We start from the raw sequence: 26370 nt of genomic DNA, 5'->3' as shown, positions 1-26370 counted from the left end.
TCTCTCTACAAAGGTGGGTACCAGTGTAGATGTAAGAGGAAGGAGTGGTACGCTGCGATGAGCGCGGCTTTGGGCAGTCTCCCGGGTATCTCGATTCCATGTCGGCCGATACGACAGCTTCGTTTTGTCACGCAATTGAATGGGCCTCCGGGCAGCCGTGGTCGACTGGCAAAGTAGGCTTGCTCGGTGTGAGTTATTTTGCCGGAACGCAGTGGCGTGCCGCCGCGAGGAGACCTCGCGGCCTGGCCTGCATCGTTCCCTGGGAAGGCATGTCCGACTACTATCGCGACCGATGTCGGCACGGCGGTATTCTGTCCGACAACTTTATCCGTTTCTGGTGGAACCGGCAAGTCATCACGAACCAGTACGGTTTGCCTGGCAGGGCGGAAAAAGATTGGGGTGAGGATACCATTGAGGGAGACTTGTCCGACGAAGAGCGCGAGAAGGCTCGATGCGACCAAACCATCGACAACGTGTCGAACAGGTTCCGCGATGAATCATACTATGCAACGCGGGACTTTCGCTTGGAGGACATAGATGTGCCACTGCTGTCGGTGGCCAACCTGGGCGGCATTGGCTTACATCTACGGGGAAACGTTCACGGGTACATGTACGCCGGTTCCGAGTTTAAATACCTCCGCTTCATTGTGGGCCGTCACGATCTTCCTTTCTACTATGAGGAGGAGGTTGAACTCCAGCTCAGTTTCTTAGACGCGTGGTTGAAAAACGAAGACCGCGAGGGCTGGACGCAGCCGGGCAAGGTCAACCCCGTGAGTCTCATTTTGCGCAAAGGCAATGTCGGCTATGATAACGAAGAGTCTGAGAAATCATTCCTACGGCGCGAAGAGATGGATTGGCCCATAGCGCGCACCGACTACAGGCGTTATTACCTGACCAGAGAGAATGGGCTTGAAGTGGCTATGGATAGCGGTGATTCAGCGCGGTTGACGTATCCAGCCCCGGGAGGCGTCCACGAGCAGCACAGGGTGCACTTTACCTCGGCGCCATTTGCAACTGAGACGGAAATCACAGGTCATATCGTCGCGCACTTGAATGTGTCCATCAGTGCCACCGCTCAGATGGAAAGCACTCCGTGTGACATGGACCTGTTCGTCACACTTCGTCATCTCGACGCAGAAGGAAACGAGATCCTGTACACCGGGACGGTCGGGGACCCTGTGCCAGTGGTGAAAGGGTGGCTGCGTTGTAGTCTTCGCAGAACGAACCCAGAAGACGCGCGACACCGCCACTACCTCCCGTACCGCGAGTACCTTTCCACTGACGAGGAACCGATGATGCTCGATGAGATTTACGAGGTAGACGTTGAAGTCTGGCCTACATCGGTCGTCATTTCGCCAGGACATAGGCTCCTTTTCGAAGTGTCATCGGGGGACACAGACGGCAGCGGGCTGTTCTTGCATCAGGATCCTGTTGACCGCGACAAGAAACGCTTTGCAGGGCTCAATCACATTCACTTTGGTGATGGGAGACAGAATTATGTACAGCTGCCTATAATTCGTATGTGAACCTGTCAAGGGCTCCGAGCGCGTCTCAGAGGGCTTGGGCACTGCCAACGAACGTCGAGTTCGGCTGCTCTCTCCCCTCTCTCGAAACAGAGCCGGCAAACACAGATGCGCTGGATTACTGTATCATTTTTCCACAGAGGGGAATGCGTCCAATTTCGGCCAAGAGGTCCCAACAAAGCAGGGCAAACAAGAGGCGCATTCCCACCAATGAGCCACCACGCACGGCGGTACACGTCACAGGCTGTGCAGGGCAACGGTCGGCCTTGTATCATGGTGCAGATTGCGAATGCGTTTTTTTATTCCGCGCGCTGTCTCATTGGCTCAAGCATCCCGTACACTTTGGAGCGGTCGGAGTGTGTGCGGAGGAAAAAGGATAGCGCAGCCACTGGGCGCGGGAAGGATCTGGGGTAAGGACCCCCCGCTGGCCTCTGTAGGGGTTGGCAAGAAGAGACATCAACTAATGGAGCTGTGAAAAGATTCACTGATTGAATCTCTTCTAGATTCCAGAAATGAGTCTCTAAGAGTCAGCTTGGCTCTTTCGCAGTCACAGCCCGTACTCCAATTCTACGGCTAACTACCTAGTAATAATAGGAAAAGCTATTATGAATCATAATAACAGCCTAGGCTAATAGGAATCTTTACTCTGCTTTCGAACCTAAATTCATCTATATAACTTATAATTACTACTAGTCTAAGTCACTTTCTATACATAAAAAGCTGTGCGATAAGAGTCCTTACGAACGAATATAGGATGAGGCGGTATATGCGCTTAATCAATATAAATATATAATTGCGTGTCATTCACTAGAGGTTTAACACCGTAAAAGCAAATAAATTCACTATTTCCTGCTATATCTCTGACGTAAATTTCTGCCTGGAAATGGAGAATTTTCGCGTTCGTTTGCCTTTTTCCACGAGGCTCACCCCAAGCTCTGATTGCCGTAGGTGCCTACCTACATTGCCACGCAACGTCCTCGTAGTCTTGTTCCATTGCTTTTTCTTGAGGGCGAAAGAAGGGATTGAAGCTGAAAAGATGAATTAAAACAAGAATTTGACCAGGAAAATGTCACGGAGCGTGAAGGTGTGATGGGAAATGGCGGGAGATGGGGGGACTGGTTAAGGTGAGGGCCGTCCAGATATCCTCGCTAGATATCTGCCCGCCAGCGCTCAAGTATCTCTTGGGTAAAATCCCGATGCTATAGGGCCTCGAATGGTCGTATCAATTCAATACTCAGCCGTTTAAGACACCTCGCGTGTTTAGGGCCATTCATCAGTCTACGTTTGCCCTCCTGGCCAGAGGCGATCGACGCGGTCACCGGCGATCCGACCAAGTTGCGCGGTGTTGGGGACCTTGTCCAGTCCTTGGTCAACTACTGTAAGTAGCTCTTCTCTTAATAGCAGCAATGATCTCACTCTTCCAGTTTTAACAGGAGGCATTCCCAAACAAACCGCCGCCGCCGCCGCCGGCAATACCGCGACCTCTACCGACCACGAGAGTGCCTCCGACACTGCGCCCTGGCAAGCGATTACAGCTCCCAAGTCCGCAGTGTCCGACACTACAGGAGAAAACGAAACCTCTACGGAAGAAAAACCGGCCAGCAGCAGTGGCGACGGGGAAAACATCGTAAGCCGCACACTCGGGAGCTATGAGGGGCACACTCCTTCGACTCTCGGGAAAGCACGCTCGGGCCGAGCCGCCGCCGCCCAGACCGGACCAGCCGGACACTAAGAGTCGCAAGCCGGAACCCACGGGATCTTACCCGGAACCTATGTAAGCCGGAACCTAAGCCGGAACCACTCACGGCCAAGGCCAGACCCAAGGAGCGCAGCCAGAGAACTGCCTCTGATGCTAGTCAGCATGCATGATACACTCCCCAATACGAGCATACTAACCACTTGTGACCAGGCCAAGCGCCGCGACCGCTACAAGTGCCTTGTCACCCACAACAAAGGCGGCATCGACGCAGCACATATCCTGCCCCATGCTATGAACGCCGCTGAAGATCACGTCTCGTTCTTCAACGCCGTAGTCCCTCACTTGAACAACCATGTTTGGCGAGACCTTTGCAAAAAAGACTCACCGATCTTGTGGGCTCCAGAGGCGCTTCGGATAAGCTGTGGAACGTGTTGACCCTCAACACCTATGTACATCGACTCTTCGATATGGGTTTGATAGGGTTCCGTCCGAAAAAGATTGCCAAGCACAAGTCTCTGGCCGACGAGCAATTCTGTGTCCATTTTAGCATCCACTGGCTTTGGAAGACCAAGGTTTTAGCTCAACACGAGGTATCGCCGACCAACCTCACCTTGCACTGGGCATTCCTCAAAACGGAGGAATATCAGCACAACGAGAAACACTATGAAATCTACAACCCGGTGCCGCAAAAGTCTGTCTGGGACGGAACTATCGTCTGCGTCCTACAAGATTCCTTGGAGGATGCTCAGAAGATGTACGATTACCTGGCTGTGAGCTGGGTTATGCGGATGATCGTGTTTTTCGCAGGGGCCGCCGGTTCCCGGATGGGGATCCCAGAAAAGACGAGGAATTCCGAGAGAGCGAGGATACCGAGGGCTTCTGGGATCAGGTCGAAAACCACGAGGCCATTCTCAACGAGTGTTTTGGTCGGACTTCATAATGTCCATATTTAGACAGCATGGACGCCGCTCAACCATGGACGCCGCTAAACGAGAAGAACTTCGTATAAAGGGCAAGAGGCTTTACGCGACAGCCGGCGGGAACTACTTGCTCTCGAAAGCGTGCGGATTTGTCTCCAAAAATTCATCACCGATTCGGCCTCAACGCACAATGGACCATTCATACTGAATCACCCTGATTTGCATTTATGCAACATCCTTGTCGACGACTCCCTGAATATTCAGGGCATTATTGACTGCTATTTTGCCAACCCCGTCCCGCTGATTCTTTAATCCGCCTCTGTGGGCAATACATCAGGTACCAGGGTGTACCGAGCTGAGCAAATCATTCTTTCTAGCGCTTTATGAAGAGTCATACAAGGATGTCCGATTTGAGGACCTACTTCGGGAGTGGTATAGCCAACTGGAACGCTCGCTGGACGCAATATCTAAAGGACTGCGGAATGTACGAGCCGAAGGAACAAACTGAAAGCTAGGCTTTCTTTCCCGTTTATTTCCCCTCTTGTCTCTTTGATTTCGTGCCGTTGTTTCCCTTTGCTATATCCGCAACGTCTCTCTGCGTATGCCAAGTTCGTATCCATCTCTGCTCCGTGAGCACCCCTTCCATACCAACAACGTTCACTTGTTCCTGTAACAATTTGGCAGCGCTCAAGTTCCTATTCCGCCTTGATTTGCTTGCGCTATTGATCAAGGCCAGCTGTGTGGGCTCGGGCAGGCTCACGATGGCCTCCGCCTGTTCCTTGCGGGCCTCTATCCTGTCGTAGGTCTCGCCCCATTCTTTGCTGTCCGGTTTGATAGTAGTCTTTTCCAGGACTTCTTTAGTAAGGGGCATAATATCTCGCAACATGCTCACAGAGTCCTTATGTGCTGGGGTAGCAGGTTGGGGAAGATGCTGCATGCGGTCCGCGACGAGGAAGGGGATTCGGTTCTGGTCGTCGGTGTGTCCGTCGCCTCCCACTTCTTGGCGGTTGTCTGGAGTCTTTTTATACTTCCCAGCACCATCCAGCCTGCGACGGTCCGTGAAGTTGGTGCTCCTCACCAACACCTCTGTGTCGCCTTGCACCAGCTTGCACCAGCTTGCACCAGCTTGCACCAGCTTGCCCGCAGGATTCGGGACGCGATACCTAGTCCCAGGCCATACTCGCGTCCGATGAACTCTCATAAATGGTAAGACAGCTCTAGCAAGCGGTCTAAATGGAAGCTTTGAGGTGTCTCCGTCTGGGTAGCCGAAAACGGCAGCCCAGCGCGCCAGCACATCGTGCCACCATGTTGTGGCAGGCCGTGGTACGCACAGCTACATCTAAAAGGAGACACACGTTCAACAAGAGGATAATACTGGCGTTGGATGCCCAGCCCGGCAAAATAGACTGGGTTTCGACTCGGTTTTTGTGCTTCTCCAGTAGTGGCTGGAAGGCAGCGCACGACGTAGCACGGAGTCAAAACTCAGGTCTGACCGGCTGCTGTCAATATAATCTACGGCTGTGACTTGACCCTTTGCGACTTACTCCTGCTCATTTAATTCAATGTTCCCCATGTGCAACCGCTTTTTCCTGCTTTTTGTGGTATTAGAGCGAAGTGTTTTGTCTGAGTTTGGCTTCAAACGTCGGGGAAGATGTACTCAGAGCTTCGATACCCACCAGCTATAGAAACGCAATGAAGCTGACTGTAAGCTACTTTCTCAAGGTCTAATTGGATTTACTTTCTTTGTCTTAGAAAGAAGTTTACAACCAAGTCTCAACAAGTTGCGACCGCGATGTGGTGTCACAGTGAACGGGAGTGAGCCGCCGCCCTTGCCTTTGCGTCGCGAGGGCAACACGGACACGGCTATTTTGGGCCGCCATAAGGTAAAAAACAATCATCTAGAAATATCTTCGAGTCAGCAACCGCGGCCAGTCTCGTAGGTCATCAGCCTCGAGTCCGTCGTTGCCTGAGATGGCGCACAAGCGGCAGATGAAGCAAGCCCTGGTACCAGGAATTTCTGTGACACTGGCGGACTGGCTGTACTATGTGATCGGCAGCAATCTTACATTACCGGTACTCGATGAGCAGAATGGTGAGAGAATTCTCTACACAAGGCCATGAGAGCTCATTTTACCGCATTGCCCCATCGCCCGAAGTCGGAGGACTCTCGCGACTGGCGAGGCTTTCCTCCGCAGCTGACTGCGGGGATACACGGTTATTTTGGTAGTCTGATACCCCCAACTCTGGCCGTATTGCCGGCTATCCTCGTGAAGCTTGAATCATCAGCTGCCTCATTCGCATCACGCGTCCTTCACAGTGAGATTTCACCCGAGTACACCCGACATTGTGCTGTCAACCTCACCATGAGAATTGCCGCATCAACATCTGCCGTCTGCGGCGTCCTGTTCGAGCTCCTTAATCCGGACTCGACCCTGTGGCTGAAGCAACATAGCGATCGTGAGCTGTGCCTCTCCAGGTTGGAGTACCGCCCAACCCCGCGTACCCCAGGAGATTACCCCAAGGTGACCCTGACAGTTACCCCGAAAGTTACTTCATGGGGCTCTATTTATCTCCAACTATTACATAATAGCTCGATTCATCTCTTATTTCACATTCCCTTTTGGTTGCGAAAGTGGGACGATACGATTCGCTTTTGGTCCGTCGACGTCGACCGCCACGTGGTGGTCACAGAGGACAACTATCGTGATGCAGACAAACTTGCGGAAGAGCCCGCGTTGTTTTTTCTCGACTTTGCGGATAGAGCGGCCCTCCAACCTTGATAAGTGCCATCTCCAACATGATCGGCGCCGTTTGGGGGGCAATTACCTAAACCGGAAGGTGCCTCATCGACCGTTCAACTTTTAGAGTCGCGACTTGACCTCATACGGGAAGGTTACCAAATTCAGGGCTGTTTCGCGAATCTTTATCCGATAGATGCTTCCGGGTAATTGCCGCCCACCAGCCATAATGTAAATCTTTCTAATAACATTGGCAAAAGGAAACTCATTTGACGCTAACACATTGCAGTTTTTGGAGAAGGCGATGGGGTCGTGATGCATTCTAGAAAGACCTATATAAGGAGGGAGGGACGACTGGATGTATAGCTGGTCTATACTGACTGCAGTTTGACTTGAGAGCATCTCTACCGGCACGCAATGCATTACGCTACTCTTCTTCTCGCCGCCGCTGCGGCCTTGCCCAGTGTTTCTGGCCGTACCACTCTTCATACTCGCAATGGCAAGCCTGTTGTCGAGACCACCACCCTTGCCAACGGCCAAGTTATTGACTGGGTCATGTCGGACGAAGTTGCGCCTCCTACAGGAATTGAAGACACTCTGGACCAGGTGACTAGGCCTCTTAACGGTCCTAATGGAGCCGTGCCATACCTTCGGCCCAGCCCGGCCTTCGCCAGCAAAGTCAAGACCCTACCTGATCAGCAAGAGGCCCTGTCCAAACGGTCGGTTCCACTGAATCACAAGTATGTCTTTACTAAACAGGCCGTGTCCAACCATGGCGGCGGAGCAAGCTTCAGTCTCTACGACCCGTACCTTCAAGACACCAACAGCGACTTCTCCTTGATCCAGCTCGCTGTCAGTAACACGAACGTGTACAATTCGACAAACCAGAACATCCAGCAAACCTTGGAGGCGGGCTGGCAAAAGTACCCCGCCTTCAACCCTCCCGAGGTTCACTTCTTCACCTTCTTCAATACCAACGGGTACAACGGCATCGGCAATGGCCTCGCCGGCTACAACCAGGACGTCAAAGGCTGGGTCCAGCTCGACCCGAACGTGCATCCGGGTTACTCCGGCTGGACCCTTTCAATCGACGGTAACAGCAGCGCCCAGTACGACGTCGACATGCGGTACTCCCTCGTCGGCGACAAGTGGTACCTGGCCATCAACGGCCGCAACATCGGCTACTACCCGGCGTCGCTGTTCCAGAACGGCAACATCGCGCAGGGCTCGTCGACCTTGCAGACGACGGCCGACCACATGGCCTTCTACGGCGAGATCTACAGCACCAACGCGTACACGACGACCGACATGGGCTCGGGCGAGTTCGCCAACCAAGGGTACGCCAAGGCGGCGTACATGCGCAACATGGTGTACGTGGACACCAGCGACGCGACGCAGAACTACTCGCCGCCGTCGAGCAACGACATCGTCACGGACAGCAGCGCCTACACGATGGAGAAGCACTTCAACTCGGGCGTCCAGGACTGGAACAGCTACATGTTCGTTGGTGGTCCCGGCTACGGCGGCAATGTCGGCTCTTGAGCAGGTCGAAAGGCTCTCAACTGGGGCTGGGGGTTCTCCGCCGGTCGAGCTCTGGGATATCCGCCGCGGCCATTGCATGCAAGAGTCGGTCAGCAGGTCGAGGACTCATCGAGGGATTCTTGACTGGTTGAACACTAGGATAGTCGGATTTCACGGCCTTTTTTTCCCACGAAAAGTTAGCAGTCAGCCGGACCCCGACTCAGGGGGTATGGGTTTTACATACAATGTTTCTATCGAACAATTTTACTTTCTTTTGACTGCACGCAATCATCTCTCACCACATCTTAAGTAAACTGCCGGCCCGATTCCAGGTTGCGTGAAAGGAACTCGACTACTGGCTGTTTAATAGCGACTTAGTTTGCGAGGAGAGTTCAAGCAGATTCTCAAGGCAGAAGGGGACAGAAAGAAACAGATGAGAGTTCAGGCTGAAGTCGCGATAAGGAACAATGAAGCAAAATTGATGCACCCAGCAATCTAACAATCACTGTGTTCACTGGGAGGAAGAATGTATTTTCCCCGCAAACCCAATTTACTGTACGAATCAGAGGTTACTTCCAGTGACGGCCTCGGTATTGATAAGCCTGGGTTCCTCCCAACTCACCCGGACAGCCCCCATTTGCTAGCTTCATTTATGTAGTCACACCAATTTAGCCCAAGACGAGCCTTGCGAATAACCTCATCCAACAAAAATAGTTTGCAGCTGTGATAAGGGAGGTACTCACGCCAAAGGGGATGGGTGCCGTAAAATAAACAGCGATTGCCGCACGTGACGGCACGGGAGGGAAGTCAGAGCAGAAATGGATGCGAGCACAGCGACAACAGACACAACTTCTCCTTTCTATCCGTAAAGCCTCGGGGCATTGCTTTTCTTCACCGCGTCACCTTGCGTGTTGAATAGCCATGTACTTCACCCAATGGCTTTGGCAGGCCATCATCACCCACTGTAACAGAGCTGCAACCTTCTTCGCGCGACGGCTTGGCCGCCTCCGCCAAACAGCAGCGGATGCAAACGTCCGTCGTCCGTCCGTTTCTAACCTTCACCTCTTTATCAAGACCAAACTAACGTTTTCCCATCAATAGACTCCCAATCCACACATATGCCCCCGCTCAATCACATACCACCGACGACCCGGGCCGTGGCGGTGCGACTTGCTGCCAGCCCTGCCCGACCACGTCTTTGTCCTCCAGGGCCCGGATACGATATCCTACAGAGAAGTGTACTTTCATACCAAGGGAGACTACCTGTGTACAGGAGCGACCGCGTTCGTGGACAGGCTCCCATCCGGCCACATCATCAAGTACCCGAAGCCGAATCCATGGTGCCCCGAAGAAGAGGATCGATGCCGCCAGCAGATGGGGACTGAGGCGGAAGCTTACAGACGCATTGGCGACGGTTCGGCGCGTGCCGAAGCTGATCCACTGAGACGCCAGCTCGTGCTCCCTGGTGCTGGAATTTCTCGCCATGGGCAACCTGCAATCATACCTCGATAGTCACAACCAGGAGGTCACCTCCGAGCAGAGACGGGTGTGGATGAGGCATGCTGCAGAGGCAATGGCCGTTGCGCACTCACCGGCAATCATACACTGCGACCTCACCCCGCGCAACTTCCTCCTAAACGACGCGCTCGAGCTGCATCTCTCCACCTTTGCTAGCTCCTCGGTCGCCGGCTCTCGGCCGTCCAACACAACGAGCGCACAGTTCTAGCGACTAGGCTGGAGCTGGGAGCCCGCCTACGCGGACGACCTCTTTGCGCTGGGCTCTGTGTTATACTTCATTCAGACTGGCCACAAACCGTACCGCGACGTTCCTGAAGATGAGGTACGGGAGCTTTTTCAGGCAGCGGCTTTCCCTGATATCTCTACGTTGGACTACGGCAGCACTATTCACAAATGCTGAGTTGGAGAGTTTAGTGCTGCGCAGCAAGTTATCGACGCTTAAGCCACAGCTAACGAATACCAACACTGATAATGATCACAATCATCCCTACAATTATTAGCAGTGCTCTGAAGGTTAGTGGTACCCCGCGGAAACCACTTTTTCCTACACCATCGGCTGCTCGCAGCCAATAAAGCAACACATTACAACCACGTCTACGGAGTACGGAGTACACACATCCCAAATGGCAATGTTGCTCTTTTCGAAGACGGTATATAATCAGCCCAAGGGCCTTCATCAACACTGGGCTAAAGGATTTCATTGGTTTCACTGCAGAAGCGAACCCGGCCATTGGTGCGACTATAAAGATTTGTGCGATACTGGTCACCGGAGCAACATTTTATCGTTTGCTTCCTCACATCCTTCGTCACACGGTTTAACCTCGACGAGTTGATCCTTAAAACATCAACACCAGAAAGCCGTAAAAGCGAGGCCATGGATTTCCAACAAATTCATCACTGGTTGGATGCAACCGAATTCATCCTTGACGACGACGAGGACCGCAAGGCTAAGCGTCGCCGACTCAACCCCCCCGTTACCCCCCCATCTTCTGATACTCGTCCAAACAACGAAATGGACTCACCCCCGCGCGGTGATAACCCTTCTAGGTGGCCATTCGACGGCCACATACCATGGATCAAACGGCTGCAGACCAGCTTATCGGGACGAAGCCGCCACTCCGTATCCAGCGTCTCGGACAAGCCGCTGTCGCAGCGCTCTACGCGAACCCCATCGCCGCAGAAGCAACTGCGTAAACTGCAGCTCAATCCCCGCGGCCTCGACGTGCGGTGTCTGTCTGGAGTTGCGGGTAGCCGACCGCTCGCGCTACAGACGCTGCTCGAACACATCGAAACGTTTGCTATCGATCAGGGCATCGTAGCGAGGGACATGGAGGAGGAGCTCACCAAGGCTGCAGCTTCCGATGCCCGTTTCAAGTGGGCCCTCCGAGCCGGCGCTCCTCATGTATCGGACGATGAAGGCTTGGCCGGCAGGACTCCATCACCAGGCGCGGTGCGCAAGGTCATGAAGGCGGCGCGGGAGTGCGATGAGAAGCACCACCCGGAAGCAAACTGGAATCTCGAGGTTCACCAGCGCATCCTTGACATGGCGTTTCGCCCAGCGGAGGAGGGAGAAACGGAAACTAGTAATCTCATCGACTTTATGGGATGGTAAGCCCTCCGCCTTTCGTTTTCTTGCTTACGACCCCCTCGTTCGTTGGCGACGGCCGGCTAACTAGGATGCAGCTCGACCGCTTCCATAATTGGATATTATGGCACCCCGACGCTGTCGAAAAAGGTCGACTTCTGCGTGTACATTGAGCCCAAGCAGGATACCTCCGCCACTTTCGAGGCAGGAGCTACCTACGCGCGGATGGCGATGCCTCAAGAAATCGTCAACTTTACTGAATTTGCGCCCCTATACGACCGCTTCATCGCGTTGAGCATCGAAACTAAGAAACCAAGCGAGAACTTTGAGGCGGCGCAGCTGCAGCTGGGTGTATGGGGCATGGCGCACTGGGAATTTTTGCGACGGTTGGCGGAGCTACACGCCAAGGTGACAGGTAACAAAGCTGGGACACCTGTGACAACTGGTACAGCTGGTAAAATACCAGAGTTCCTGCCTGGCATCATCGCTCAGGGTCATAACTGGTCTCTTGTCATCACAACCATGGAAGGGGACCGGACGGTGCTGTGGCACAAGGTGGCGATTGGGAGCACGGAGCAGCCGAGAGGCATATACCAGCTCGTTCGCTCGCTGCAGTACCTTGAGAAGTGGGCAAAGGAGGTGCACTGGCCGTGGCTGAAGGCGACGGTTGAGGGCATCGCCGCGGGCCTGGAGGATGTGACGGACCTTTAAGGCTTGTAGCGAATACCAGAATGTTCGGCCTTGGGGGCTGCTATTGCTCAACCTTTTTGAGGATGTTGTGGCCGATAGGTCGATAGGTAACTACTGAAATGAACAATCGAACGCTTAGTACTAAAGACTAGGGCTGACGGGCCGACAGCAAGGAGCCTTTCTCGTCCAGACACGTCCCGCTCAAACCGTACCAACTCACAGCTAGCCAGCGACTATCGAAAGCTCCGAAGATCTCGCGGGCACAATTGGTCATGTTATTTTCGTCACAATGTCGCGGCCGTATAGCTCAGGACGTACAGATACATGGCAGCAGCATCTGCAGACATCGTTCCCTCCGCTCAGCGAGGAACCTCGGTGCAGGAGGGACTGTGGTCGTACAGCTTCTCGGCACCGACCTTGACGCGCAAGGCTATGCCCGTAAGGCTGTCAAGAAGGCGCGAGCAGACATTGATCCCCATCTTCTATCTGACATCTCGGATTTCAGTCGGCGCTGAATGCATTAGATTTCTCAATTCCTCAAGTGACTGCGCTACCGTTGCGAGCGATGCAAGGTGGGCGGCCGGTCTTCAGGCTGAAGGGTCCTCCTCCATCAACATCGTATACATGTACTCCCTTCCGCTCAAGGAGACCTGTGCATCAAGACCCTGCCGGCGGAGCTGACCGGCGCTCCGTAGCGGCAGAGCCGGCTTCGGCGGCTAACTCGAAGAAAAGCTAACAACGAGCACATCGAGAAGTCAATATCGATACTTCCGCGGCTCGAGGCATTCCGAGGCGCCGGGTATATATAGAGCTCCTTGAGTCACCTCTGCGATCATTCTATTCTATTCACATCACCAAGTTCATCCATCCACTTCAAAGCTTCATCGGCCTTGCACCTCGACAAATCTACCATATCTCTTCAATACCTCTCAACATGCAATTCAAGACCCCCATTTTTGTCCTCGCCGCCATAGCCGGCGCCTCCGCTTTTGCCATCCCCGAGGATCTCGAGGACGGCATGTATAGCGTCAACCTGGTCGACGGCGAGCACATCTGGGAGAAGCTCAGCGAAGCCCCCGCGGCCCCCGAGGAAAGCACCCCGAACGAGGCCCGCGAGGTCGTCCGCGAGCTCACCACCCGCGACGACCGCCTCCGCTGCGGCTGCGTGAACCGCATGTCCGCCGGCGAGTGTGCGACTCGGCCGTCGGCGCCATCGAGGACTGGGCCAACCCGGGCCTGCACATCCCCGGCTAGGCAACGTGGTCAGCAAGTTCGCCGGCGTCGTCGCCTTTGTGTGCAACACGCGCGCGTCCGACGCCACGGTCTACCGCCAGCAGTTCGCGGACGCGTACAGGATCATCACGGACAACTGCGGCTATTACATGGCCGGCACCCTGGTGGGCGACGTCAACATCGGATACATGCGCTTGTGGGAGACGAACAACGACGTCTGCGCCTCTGCCCTCTACTCGAACAACCATCACTGCTAGACAGAGTTCGCCAATACTGTGCAGACGACTACTGTCAAGCCAGCTTAGCCCTTGAATCGGAGGTCTCCGCCTATTTAAAGTCAATACAGATATCGTTTTTTTTTCTTACTTGATGTGTCAAATAATGGGACCTTATACATCTGGCTGTGTTCCTCCTACATACACTAGTAGCTGCACGACATTTCTCAGCTGCATGACCACATTTGTGATGTACGTATGTACATACTATCTACATGCAAATCTACCCCTCAGTTGGGCAGAGACTAACACTGGCAATATTGCATCGATGCATCCTTTTCCTACTTACTTCCACGTCCATAGTCCGAGATAAGATAGTATGTGGGATTACTCCGATCTACAATTTGCCCGCCTTTCATGCGCCCGCGCCAGATGGTCACCAGATACCCAGGGAAGTATCGCTGCGCACCCAACCGACCGCAAGAGCGAGCGGCAAGCAGATGAAAGCCTCCCAGCCGCCCGCGTGCTATCTTGGGATGACAGAAACTTCATTGTCTTATGCCCCTTCTGCGGAGACACCCATAGACACGGAAATACGCCCTTTGTGCATGGCCCCCCAGATGGTTCTCTCCTCCAAGACGACCACGGTCGATATACCTGGGCCTACAGCCATCCCCGCCCCCACCTGTACAACACGCGCGTTACTCATTGCCAACATATCAGAACGCGGAGATACGTTACACTCTTTCCCTTTGAAGATGACTCACGGGTTACAGCGCTTTCCTTTGAGCTACGACAGAAGTATGACAGCAACGGCGAGGTGATCAAGGAAAACTTTGTCACAGTCGGACTTGCGAGCCCGGTCCTATCTGACGAAGAGGCCGATTCCTTCTGTGAAGATGAAGTCGAAACTCTTGGGCAAGAACTGCAATCTGCCAGTTTTGAGGATGGTGATTTTCACGTGGTCATGAAGTATGGGCTGAACAGCGAATTCGATGAGCACACTGAGCTCGCATCTGCCATGATTGTGTCTGCAGCTTGTACAGGCGACGCGGGAGACCTCGCAAGCTTCCTTGATCGCTCCCCCAATCGACATGCACTCATTCGAAAACAAGACGAGAAGGGTCGATCATTGTTGCACCTGGCAGTGCCAAATGGCCATCGCGATGTCGTTGAGTATCTGATAGGCGAGGGCTGCAACACGAATGCCGTGGACAAGCTAGGGCGCACTCCGTTGATGGAGGCGGCCCTTTGGGGACACCCTGATCTGGTGGAGATGTTGCTCGACGCCGGCGCAGACAAGGACAAAAGGGACAAGCGTGGCATGATTGCGGGTCGTTTCGCGGAAGAGTCTGCAAGGAATGAAAAGGAAAGGCATCAAAGAAGCACCATCAAGTATTCTGAAGACCCGTTCACCAAGAAACAAGACAGGACGCTGATCCGCACTTTGCTTCGACACTCGCCGCCTCCGCGCCCAAGCTACCAGTCAATCTCCGCCGGGGATCTTCAAGGCGCGTACTTTCACAAATCTCCCAGTGTCGGGACCATCTCCCTGGTCATGCCCCGTCTGGGCATTGAGCTCTTTAGCCAGCGGAAGACGGCGGCGATCCTGTTCCGCGGTGTCCCGTTCCCCCTTGTGGCGGCAGTGAGCGGTCGCACCGGCAATCCCGCCACCGAGTTCAGGGCGCCGGAGGCGGGATTCCAGATGCTTAGCGAGGGATACTGGGGAGGCAGCGAGAACTTTGGCGTTGCCGCAGACATGGGGTTTTCGTTTCCGCATGACGCGCGTGACGCGCGTGGCAAACCTGGTAGCTATTACGCCTCGCATGCGGAGGCGCAGCTCATGTGTTTCTTTGTTCGGAGGAATTATCTATTCCGGGAAGATCGGCCAATCAAGTCTGTGCTCGATGATCCGAACCCACCACCAGAGCCTGTGCACGATGACTTTTTGCAGCTGTTTTTAGCACAGCCAAGGAAGAGGGAGGCGACGATTGCGGTTAGCAAGGATCCCTGCTTTTCGTGCACAGCATTGAGAGACTGCATCGAAGAGAGGCTGGGTATTGAGTTCCTTCTTGCCTGCTTGCCTGTCAGATGAGCCAATATTATACTACAGGGCATATGTTAGCCACTTGTATCGTAAACAGTAGCTTTTGTTGAAAGGACGCCTTGTGCAGACATCTAGGTGGTGCTGCTCGACAACCTCGGCATGATCCGACCTTAATTACACCAGGCGCTCTGACCAGGCTGCAAGACAAATGCTGCTTGAGAACTGCCAGAGATAAAAACGACCTCTACTCAATACTTGACACAGCCTGGTCGGAAATTCGGCCTCGCAAAAAGCTATCCGACAGTGGCGGCAGATGTACAGGAGTGGAGGAGGAACTCAATTTTAGAAACAGAGCGGCATGCATGCATGTACAGATCAAATCAAAGTGCTCGGTAACAAAGTGGCTTCTTGGCTGTCTCAATACAACAAGACACTTCGATGTCAGGCGATCTAGATGGGACTAACTTCGGAGGACAAAATGAGAAGAAATACCCTAAGCTCCAAGAAACTTCATTGTTGTCAAACAAGCATGGATATGGCAGATCCAAGGAGTTTTTATAGTGTCGGGAAGCCGCCGAGAATGGGAGTTACATGGCCCGTGGACTGGACGGTCCGAATCGAAGACTCGACGCATCGGAATGTTGCTTGCCGACCTTTCGCTGCCTCCTAAGGATCCCGGTTACGCAGGACCAGGGGATGAGTTGTTTCCAAGATTTGACCGGGTTATTGTGAATGTTTCTGAGAAGGCGGAGCAGGATGTCCGCGATATCCGCATCGATGCGGTGAGCATCGATCTAGAAAAAGAATGTTTTGCACACAATCATTGACATTCAGGAAGAGCTCTCGATGATCAAACGCGTCATCTCGCAGCAGGAAATGGTTTTGGAAAAAGTTTACCAAGAAAGCTTGGCCCTTGTTCTGGGCGGCTGGCCAAGAGAGCCGGCTGGTGATCCCTGATAATATTCAGAAGATGCACTTGGAGGAGTGGGAGTTTATTCCAGGTGCACAGTCCACCTTTGGGGAGTGTTACCAGCGTATCGCGCAACTTGACGAAGATGCACAGAGAGTTGAGCGATCGATTACCCTCAGGTTGGACCTGAAATCGAAGCACGCAAACCTCAGGATTGCAAACTCATCAGCCATGCTGAGTGCTGTTGTGGTCGGGCTTCATAGTCGTCACTTTTGTCTTTACGCCCATGTCGTACAGGGCCTCGCTCTTTGCGCTTCCAATTACAACTCTCCAGCGAAACCAGTATTGATCTCCTTCTGAGAGCTCGAAAGCATATACCTCTACATATGTTGCGAGCGGAACAGGTGAGTTTTCACATTACCGGTACATCTAAAGATCAGGCTACTGACCCATCATTCCCATCTGCCTCCCCGCGATGCAGTCGGAGCCGTGGCTGCAACTCTCGTCCTCGCGGGTATCAGCATGTGGCTGTCCATCAAAGGACTTGGCAGAAGAATCATTCGACCTACGGTGCAACCTTGCTTCGATTTTATATCCAATCTGTTCAAATTGATTGCAGCGAAATCCCATTCTATTGGTTCGAAAGTCGGTGTTCAACTGTCCCCTGGCTAAAAGGACTCACTCGAGTGACATCATTGCTGTTGAAACGAGTATGGCAACCTCTACGCACACAGTAACGATGGTATTCCAATGCGGTTATAATCCAAATTCCGTCATTTGCTGATACATACGACCATAGATAACAGAGAATTCGGGGTCCCGTCTGCTCCCCCATAGACAAGCTGTTAATCGGCAGATTAGTAGTTGGGTCGGTGACGACCAGCGAACACCGGCTGTTGTATGTTTTTTCTTTTTTTTATCTTTTTGGTGCTTTTCTTCGAAGTATTATCAACTCGTCCAACGCTGCAATCATGCGCGAGCGCGATCAACTTGCCAAGAAGCCGCGGCTGCCAATCCGCCCTTGGCCGCAGGAATAGGACCCGTCGTCGTCTTATCCACTACGCACACCGATATTTATTGTACAGGCGGTCTTGTGTTTATCTCGGAGCGGTCAGGAATAATCCAGTTGCCCCTGAAATCAAATTATGGATAATATAGGCTTTTAAAGTAATATTGTGCCCGCTCCTGAACTGTATGGAGGCTTGTGAAGTCTATTGAACTTTTTTTGCATATGTATAAGTCAGTAGGTAGGCGTTGTTCTTAGTGAGAGCACCGGATGGATATTTGGCAGCTCACGGTGTACCGCATGTCTTTTCTACTCATTTTGTAGAAGAAAAAAATATTCATTTTCTAGCCCAAATTCGTGATAGATGTTTTCGATTAACACCAACTGTAATATTTTCCAACAAATTTGCCTTTAATTCCAGCGTGTGTCGTCACCGCCCCCATGATCACAACCAGGTGGAGAGGCAGGCTCCCACAGTTTCGAAAATGGACAATCTCATCAAAACAATAAACAGTGAACTATCACACACACAGAGAGTTGCATCCTCTGTAATGGATGCAAATGGCTGAAGTGGTGCTTTAATTGCGATAGAAATACGTAGGGTATGCTGACGACTGGTCCGACTGTCGTGGCCGACGTTGGCTGGGCCGAATTGTCTCGATGCCCGATGCGGGCGCCTTCAAAGTAATTCGTGCAATGACGGGGCAGCGGTGCCCGACGCCGACGACCGGCCATCGGCAAGGCGCCTGTGGCGATGGGTTCTACACCGCAGAACTCCCAACGTCGGTCGGTCCATGAACCATCACACTCTTGTCTCACCAGGCTCGAGTCAACATGTACGGGACCACCACGCACCGTCACGACACACCAGACACGATTGATCGGCTTGTTCAGGGCTTTAGTCTGTCGGAGCAGCATCAGATCGAAGGCAAGGGCGCGCTACCGTACCCGGTCTCTGCGATCGGGTGGCACGGTGGCGATGTCAGCCGGCCAGGCACCGATGTCACGGAGAAGTCGATGCAGGATATGACCCAATATGATGCCCTGTCGCGACTTCCCGACAAACCGCCATCGCTGACGGACTCTGCCTCGCCTCCTCAGCACCAGGAAGCCTTGCACAATGCAGAGTTTCCCCTCCAGATGCTGCGGCACCTGGGCCCCGACATGGCGTGCATGCTGGACGGCGCCCTCGAGCGACAGCGCGTCGTCATCGACGCCGCGCACCATGCCCTGGACGGCCTGGGCGAGGCCAACCGCGCCCTGATAGCCGACCTGGCCGAGTCTCGCGCCAACGAGGCAAACCTCGCCGCCGCGCTGGACAGCCTCCGCACCAGCCATCGGGCCACGGAGGCGTCGCAGCAGAAACAGCTTGCCAGTCTTTACGCCGCGCAGTCGGTCGCGCAGAACGAGCTTTCCACGTTTCATAGATTAGCGACGGCTGATAGGGGCGAGATTGCGAGGCTGCATGACGAGATTGAGGCCATGGACACCGAGATGAGTCGTCTGCGCGCCGACAGCGTGGCCATCCACACGGACAACACGTCGATGCAGAACACGATAGCCGCCCAGCGAAGGGCGGAAGCTTCGTTACGAGACGAAATTGCAAGACTCGCTGCCGCCAAAGAAAAGACCAACGCTGAGCTGAGTCTGTTTCAGCGGCAATATCTCACCTTGAAAGCGAGTCTAGACGACAAGGATGCCCTCATCGATGCCCTGCGTAGAGAGGTGGACAGTGAGAAGAAGGTCAGCCTGTCCGTGCACTCCTTGTTGGTCGCGATCAGTGGCTTCCCACCTCAAGGCCAACACTGGGAAGATCTCTCGGCGTCGCTCAAGTTATCGCGGCAAAGCCCGTGCGAGTCGGTGGCGGGCTGGCAATGGCTGCAGGCCTGGGACGACGGCGCCGAGGCGCCCGACACGCACCGCTCCACCACAGCTGCTCTGTGCTTCGCCTGCGTCTGTCTGCACAACTGGATGGACGATCACCGCAAGGCCAGGGATTGCCTGCAGTCTCTCGTCAACAGCTTGGAGGGCGCCGCCGAGCTGCCTGTCGGGTTGTGCCACACGGTCCTGTTCGCCGTCCTCGACGCTGCCAACCAACGACCTCTGCGCTTCGACGTCGCGTTTCTTCTCTGCCAGGCTGCGAAGCTCATCGCGGTGAAGTGTCCCTCGAGCGGCCGCAAGGAGGCCGCGGCAAAGGTGCGCGCCTGCGTGTCGCGCGACTGCGCGGACAAGGCGCTGCTCGATGCGCTGCTGGGCGGCTGGGACGGCGCCCTGGTCGATCGGGTCCCGTTCTGCACGCCCATGCTCGCCCAAGATGGCGAGATGGTGTACGTGCAGTCCATCGACTCGCTGCTGTTCGTCTCCCAGGAGAAGCTGAGGCTGCGCTGGATCAGCGTGCGGCGGATTGATTGGACCAAGTCCAGCGTTGACACCGTCCACCTACACAGTGGCGATGTCAGCCAAAAGGTCAAGTTTGGCCAGGTAGGCGCAGAACTATTCAAGGCTCTTCTTCATTTGTAAATAATAAACTATACATGTTTGATGTGTCACGAAGAATGCAATTTGTCGAGTAGCCACAGAGCTGCAAATATTATTATATGAAATATTTCCTTAATGATGAGAAGGATATGAATAGGAATTCTGAGGGCAGTGATGAGAATGATGTTTCTAACAATTCTAAAAGATGTTCCGGAAAAAATGTCGCCTGCTCACCGGTATCCCAAGAGGCAAGGAGCATCCCAACTTCAAGTCCATGCGCGGCCACGCCCAGGGCTCTCATAGACAATGGAACACGCGATGCGAAGATTTAGCGACTATGGAAGATTAGGATACAGGGTTGAAATTACGATACACAGAATTTACCGCACGCACTGGCGGCTCACCTCACACAGCCGTCTCTGTGACACACACCATTCCCACATCAGACGCATCGATGGCTGCCAGTCAAACGTGCTGGCACGCTGAAAATAAAGTCGCAATGTAAACTAATTACCTTCCTATCTAAAATATGACTTGGAAGCGTGTAGTTTTAAGTTCGCGGCGAGGATAACACGTAGCGCAAGTAAAAGCCAAAAAAGAGGGCATTCCCACTAGCAGCAGCTCTAAGGTTGAAATGCAGTACAACACTCGTCGTACCTCAGTTCATCTCCTCACATTATAGTCACCATGATACCTCATTTCATCAGCTTTATTTGTGCAACGCAATGATAAAACACAGAACCCGCATTAGTCCCTTCCCACAGCATCCTCTCCACGGATAAAAATCCTCTGCCTGTTCCTCGCTTTCCCAAGAACGACAACGACGACGTTTGCCTTTCCCATCCGCCTTGCTTTCTTTGAAAGAAATTTTTTACAATATTTCACAGTGCTTGCTCTCGTTATGCGCCAATCAACCTACTTTCCGGTGCAAGGGGCGTCTCCTCGCTTGACCCAAGAAGCGCTATTCATGATGCCCACGGGAGAAACAGCCGAGGAGCCTGGCGTCTCCCTACCGAGCGTGTACGTGCCCCCTCCGCGTAGAAGCGATACCAAAGACGACGCTACTGTCTTTGAGTACGACGGCTCCGACTACATACCTCCCGGCAAGGGCCCTGCCTCTGCGACTCGGTGGAGCTGGCCGCGGCGGCCGCGACACGAAGCGTCATCCGATTGCAAGTCCGATCCGGCCGGCAACAAGACGAAGGCCTGGAAGAAGTACCGGGAGTGGGCGAGGAATAGGATCAATCACGACGGGCAGCTGCACGAGGCTGTGCACAGGGCCCAGGACCAGGACCGGCGTGAGGGGCTGCGTCACCCTGAGTTCGGGACCATTGACTGCGATGCGGTCTCGAGTGTCCAGAGCTGGGCGACCGTGAGCAACGCGCCGTTGGAGGAGGAACCGCCACGGGAAGCTGCGGTGCCGGCATGTCTGCCCGGACACCGCCAGCACGTCCGGGACGCCAAGTCGCTCGCGCGGTACCTGGCCGCGTCCGCCTACACGATCTCGCTCGCCGGGCCGCCCCTGGCCGACATGCAGTATGGCGTCGTCATCGTGCCCTGCGGCCAAGAGGAGCTCTTCTTCCGGGAGCCGGAAGAGCCGGCCTACGAGAAGCCGCTCGCCGCTTCCGTGGTGGACAGGAAAAGCGAGCGCCCGGCCTTGTGCGCGGACAGCGAAACTTCAATGGGGAGCACCGCGTTCCGGTTCTTCGACAAGCAGCGGCTGCTGGAGATGTGGCAGGAGGATCGATGGAATGCAGAGGTTCGCGAGGAGAGGAAGAAGATCAAGGTCGAAGAGTTGCTCGTGCCGCCTGAGCCGTGGGACCCTGAGTACGTGAGCTGCCTGGCTCCGGAGCCGCAGCCATGGACGTCGGAGGAGCCCCAGACTCATCTGCAGTGGGATTCGGACTCGCCAAAAACAGTTTGCGCGACAGCGTCTGCGCATGCAGCGTCGTGGGTGGAGGAGACGCCCTGCATAATCACGGACCTGGAGCTGGACGGACTGACGCAGCAAATCACTACGAGCACGGAGGAGTCGCACCGGGTGGACGAAGTCGTTGAAGCGGCTTCAATATGTGACGCAACTCAGCAGAGTCCTCGCGCTCCGAGTAGCTGCAATGGACAGCCGGCGCGAGTGAACGGGCCCGCGCTTGATCCCGTGCCGACAGCCCAGCAGCCGTTGAGTGTCGAGGGTCGCCTAGCAATTGAGAAATTGCTCAGAAGCGCGGTGGAAGGGCCTACCCTTCCGCGGAAGCAGTCCAAGAGACGGTCCATCCGTGCTGTGCTGCGTCGGAAGCGGGCCGTTCAGCCCAACAGCGCCGTGCCAAGCGGAGCTGTAAGCCAGCTGGTTCTTCGAGAGGTCGCCGCCGTCACAAAGATGATTGCAGACGGATCCATGATGGAGAATCCGGGGATAGACGATGGACTCTGGACTGCTGTGCAGCAGGGCTTGCGCTCGCGATGAGTGTGAAGCGGGGGCTGCGGGATGTTGAGATTGGCCTGTGGGTTTAACTTTAGGCAATCGCAGATAATTGCTTCGGATTAAACACTTGTTGAAAATAAAATAAAATAAAATAAAATGAATAAAAAAGAGCTGTATTCATCCTGCTTTGGTATGCCGTGTGCTGTGTGGTCCGTAATAAAACCTCGATCAAGTTCCTTTGTTGGCAGTGGGAAGTGCTGAAAATCTCGACAACTGCATTAGGACCGCCCTCGGAACAAGATTAAATTTTTATTCCTAGTCTAGATGTCATAAAACCTAACACGTCAAGGTGCCGCAGCAAATCCTACCACTGAATCCTGGAATAAGGCCCTCCAAGAAGAAAGTCTGGCCGCTGATGGCTCTGTTGAATGTGGTACTCTTTTTCCCCAGCATTCATAGTTTTATATTCATTAATAAGTCAGCCGTTAGACAAGAAGCTATCCGGTATGGTGTAGTGGCTAACATCGCTCGCTCTCATCAATGAACCGAGCAGCCCAGGGTTCGATTCCCTGTACCGGAGTTCCTTTACTTTTTTGTTCTTAAGCTCTTCTACTCTTTGCCTGTTATGTTTTTTTTTTTTTTTTTCGTTTTTGTTTGGGAACTCCTGGTGGTCGTACCAAGAGGAGTACCAGGTCACGCAGCTGGCTGATTTAGCTTTTATTGCTGTGAACAGACCGGCGCTTACAGAAGCGAGACGGCGCAGGTAGCAGTTGGTAAGGCCGCGGCTGGACCGTGGGATCTAGCAAGCCGCTGATCTACAATCTGCCTCATGGTGGTCGTGGCGTATTCGGCGCAGTTGGCGAGGCTTTCTCCCTGCCAGTCCATTTTAAAGGCATATCCCAAGTATGGCCGTCGGCTTGGTTGACATCTACGTCCAGCGATGCGATAAAGTCTGGCAACTCCGCGGTAGCAATCCCAAGATGGCGGCACACCTGTACAGCGTCGGGGTAGGGCACATACGTTCTTCTTACCGGATCAATGCCGTCAAGCATGACGAACCTATTCTCACCGATCATCTCCCGGATGCTCGGATGATTGGGCGCGACGCGAGTATCTGGGCGAGGTTGACCATCATGCGCCCGGGGATGTGTGCAATTGAGCGCCCGCGCCACCTCAAAAAGCGGTAAGTCGTGCCCTCAGCATCGACGTAGGTTGTGACGGTCTGTAGTAGTCGAGAACGCCCGCATTCGCAAGGGTTTTGTTGCTTACCAGAGCGTCGGGGGTGACGGCACCCTCGATCCTTAGGCCGTTGGCAGGCAATAATGCACCCAAAATCCTTGGATCTGCCATTTGAGGCGTTTCTGCTTGTTGCTCAGGGGGGTGCCCAGGTTCGCTCTCCTGTACAAGGCATGGCGCGGTATCTGGGAGAGTATCCTCGGCTCGCATCGCCGTAATACAGCCGTCAGCGTATATCACGTTTGTGGAACTACTTTCGTTTGATAGTACGCCAGTTCGCGACTGGAAAAAAGCAAGCCGGATCAACTGTTCGGCCGACAGCCGTTTGTCCAGTTGCGGCTGCAGACATGCATCCAAGAGCTCCCTGACCAGAGGCGGCTCTTGCGCTGACCTATGTCCCAGTATCAGCTCTGTCCATGGTACATGTTTGCCCGTACTCTGTGAAGGAAGTCCTATAAACATCTCCATCGCAGCTACGCCCACCGACCAAATGTCAGCCTTGGTCGTGTACGGCGGCTGGTAGACCTCGGGTCCCATATAGGGCTCTGTGTCGCAATCTGCCGTGGGTGCTTCAGCGTTGCTAGATACTCCAAAATCAGCGAGCTTTGCATAGACGGGATCTCGGACCATGATAAGTATGTTGCCTGGCTGTACGTCACGGTGGGTGACTCCCTTCATATGCAGGCAATGTAATGCATCGAGGATCTGTTCAAGAATGGTACGGCCTTCATGGTATAGGAATCTTCGGACTTTGTTTTGGTCCACCATCCTACCAAGCACGGCATACTCCATAACGAGTTGTGCTTGTTGCCCAGCACGAATGTTGAACTCGTGAAATATGATAATATGTTTCTATAAGGTATTAGAGTGGATAGTGTTACGGGTCAGGCTGAAACTTACGTGCTTCATCGTGGAAAGTATGGCGATTTCCCTGAATGCTTGCGAGCTACCCCTCCAGTAAGTATGTACTTCATTAACAACTCCGCCAACTGATAAACACCCCATCCTATCATAAATGACTCGAAAGGCACAATAATTCTTCTTCTTTAGTTCTTTTCGGCATCACTGTGCTGCGCATTCCCGTGAGGGTGCACAAGTACGACACCAGCGCTCGAATTATTAATCCGAGAGCCGAACCTGCGGAAAATAAGGGAGGCATCGCTACATGCTTGCTTCACACAATCGCCTGATAAAGCACAACACCACTTCTCTCAGCTGTTCTCCGTCTTAATTACGTGACTATGAGGAGTCCGTGTATCGAGGGCTTCATACCCGCGTTTGCCAGGTTCTTTGCGTCTAGCGACGGGCAGCGTGAACTCTGCAGACAACTAGAAAGAGCCAAGTTGCGGCAGCTAGAGGCAACTCCATCGCCACCCTCTTCTCTCTACGGCTCTATTGAGGAGGACTTTAAATGTCAATGCAACGATTTGTATGGCGAATTTAGAGGACAGGAAGTTGACCGGATACGACTTGGAATCACGCACCGCGATTATTGGGAAATAGAATGCCAACACTACGCAAAGGAATTGCAACGGTTGCTTCTGCGAACATCAAAAGAGAAAGAAAGTGAAGGGAGGCCGAACTCTCAACACTGGCGAATGGCAGCACTACGCTATAGGGATATAATGCAACAGTACGGGCTGTCTTCTGACGAAGCCAACAGTATGCGACATTCCATTGACGACCAGAGATACTGGGCAGAGGAGTGTCAAGTTCTACATCAAAGGATTGCACTACGGGAATACGAAGCCCATGAAGCCGCCCGGAAGAAAATAATGGACATCGAGCGACGACGGGAAAAACAGGTGGCGCGCCACTTACAATCCCTCAAAGGATTATCACAATCGCGACCGATGCATCTACCTCCAGCTCAAATGCCGGGTCACGATGGTTGTATCGCGAGCAGAACAAGATCAAAGACACGAATCACCAAGTCTCTTACTGGTAGACGTCGTGGTGCGCAAAGGAACGAGGCTAGCACTCAGGCTGCCCGTGCAAGGAGCAAGAAATCTTCCAGGTAGGAGATTATCGTGGTACATATGCATGATAATACCACATCAAACATCGCGGGTGCCTGCCTTTTGTGTGACGGTGGTCACGCCAGCCTTTGCCATACATAAACAAGCATTTTCGTTCCCCCGGCCGCCCCCCAACTATATCAAACATGTTTCTTTTCGCTCTTACACATCAGCTCAATATCATCTATGTCAGCCTATGCACAATGAACAGCTCTATTACGATCGATTACTCGGATGTTGTTCTGATCCTTGGGGACTTTGTCGGGGCAGATGGGATCTTGCAATGGTCCGACAACTCTAGATTTGAGTTCACACCACCAGTTACGGACAACTCCTGGAAGGGCAACCAGTCAAGCGAACACGAGTTGACGCCCCCGTTTCTCTGCCTCAAGATTAGAGAGAACTTATACGACCCCAAAGGCTGGATCTTAGGCTCTCATGAGGATTCTGATTCGTGCGACCTCCAGATTGCGACGACGAATCAGACAGGCATCAGCAGGCAGGCCTGTCGAATCGACATCAGTCCTGAAACCCATCAGCCTAGGGTGACACAGCTCTCTGACAGACAGTTTTCTCTTTACGGGACGTCTCTCGTTCGCTCCAAGCTTGGTGTA

The 26370-nt window shown here is 53.6% G+C and overlaps 9 protein-coding genes across 9 annotated transcripts; 8 read left to right on the top strand and 1 right to left on the bottom strand.

Moving 5' to 3' along the window:
- Window positions 1-269: 269 nt before the first annotated feature.
- Window positions 270-4162, top strand: ISF_09765 (Galactose-binding domain-like protein; the record flags this gene model as incomplete). Its single annotated transcript, XM_018853366.1, has 6 exons — window positions 270-1518; window positions 2788-2901; window positions 2948-3150; window positions 3433-3539; window positions 3626-3976; window positions 4030-4162. 6 exons carry the CDS (start codon window positions 270-272, stop codon window positions 4160-4162), a joined length of 2157 nt encoding a protein of 718 aa, XP_018699461.1.
- Window positions 4163-4671: 509 nt separating this feature from the next.
- Window positions 4672-5343, bottom strand: ISF_09764 (hypothetical protein; the record flags this gene model as incomplete). Its single annotated transcript, XM_018853365.1, has 1 exon — window positions 4672-5343. One exon carries the CDS (start codon window positions 5341-5343, stop codon window positions 4672-4674), a length of 672 nt encoding a protein of 223 aa, XP_018699460.1.
- Window positions 5344-7297: 1954 nt separating this feature from the next.
- On the top strand, window positions 7298-8422 carry ISF_09763 (putative Glucoamylase; the record flags this gene model as incomplete). The annotated part of the gene is made up of 1 exon (XM_018853364.1): window positions 7298-8422. One exon carries the CDS (start codon window positions 7298-7300, stop codon window positions 8420-8422), a length of 1125 nt encoding a protein of 374 aa, XP_018699459.1.
- A 1462-nt stretch (window positions 8423-9884) lies between these two features.
- ISF_09762 (Protein kinase-like domain protein) lies at window positions 9885-10127 on the top strand (the record flags this gene model as incomplete). Its single annotated transcript, XM_018853363.1, has 1 exon — window positions 9885-10127. The coding sequence occupies one exon, from the start codon at window positions 9885-9887 to the stop codon at window positions 10125-10127; it is 243 nt and encodes an 80-aa protein (XP_018699458.1).
- Window positions 10128-10793: 666 nt separating this feature from the next.
- ISF_09761 (hypothetical protein) lies at window positions 10794-12215 on the top strand (the record flags this gene model as incomplete). The annotated part of the gene is made up of 2 exons (XM_018853362.1): window positions 10794-11527; window positions 11603-12215. 2 exons carry the CDS (start codon window positions 10794-10796, stop codon window positions 12213-12215), a joined length of 1347 nt encoding a protein of 448 aa, XP_018699457.1.
- A 913-nt stretch (window positions 12216-13128) lies between these two features.
- ISF_09760 (hypothetical protein) lies at window positions 13129-13684 on the top strand (the record flags this gene model as incomplete). The annotated part of the gene is made up of 2 exons (XM_018853361.1): window positions 13129-13384; window positions 13449-13684. 2 exons carry the CDS (start codon window positions 13129-13131, stop codon window positions 13682-13684), a joined length of 492 nt encoding a protein of 163 aa, XP_018699456.1.
- A 578-nt stretch (window positions 13685-14262) lies between these two features.
- ISF_09759 (Ankyrin repeat-containing domain protein) lies at window positions 14263-15737 on the top strand (the record flags this gene model as incomplete). Its single annotated transcript, XM_018853360.1, has 2 exons — window positions 14263-14329; window positions 14419-15737. 2 exons carry the CDS (start codon window positions 14263-14265, stop codon window positions 15735-15737), a joined length of 1386 nt encoding a protein of 461 aa, XP_018699455.1.
- A 2702-nt stretch (window positions 15738-18439) lies between these two features.
- ISF_09758 (hypothetical protein) lies at window positions 18440-20432 on the top strand (the record flags this gene model as incomplete). The annotated part of the gene is made up of 2 exons (XM_018853359.1): window positions 18440-20086; window positions 20289-20432. The coding sequence occupies 2 exons, from the start codon at window positions 18440-18442 to the stop codon at window positions 20430-20432; spliced, it is 1791 nt and encodes a 596-aa protein (XP_018699454.1).
- A 621-nt stretch (window positions 20433-21053) lies between these two features.
- Window positions 21054-22544, top strand: ISF_09757 (hypothetical protein; the record flags this gene model as incomplete). Its single annotated transcript, XM_018853358.1, has 1 exon — window positions 21054-22544. The coding sequence occupies one exon, from the start codon at window positions 21054-21056 to the stop codon at window positions 22542-22544; it is 1491 nt and encodes a 496-aa protein (XP_018699453.1).
- Between the last annotated feature and the right edge of the window lie 3826 nt (window positions 22545-26370).

The sequence above is a fragment of the Cordyceps fumosorosea genome (genome assembly GCF_001636725.1).
Source record: "Cordyceps fumosorosea ARSEF 2679 chromosome Unknown scaffold_69, whole genome shotgun sequence".
Taxonomy (NCBI): domain Eukaryota; kingdom Fungi; phylum Ascomycota; class Sordariomycetes; order Hypocreales; family Cordycipitaceae; genus Cordyceps; species Cordyceps fumosorosea.
Note: the sequence above shows the minus strand (reverse complement) of the source record. Positions and strands in the feature narration are given on the sequence as shown.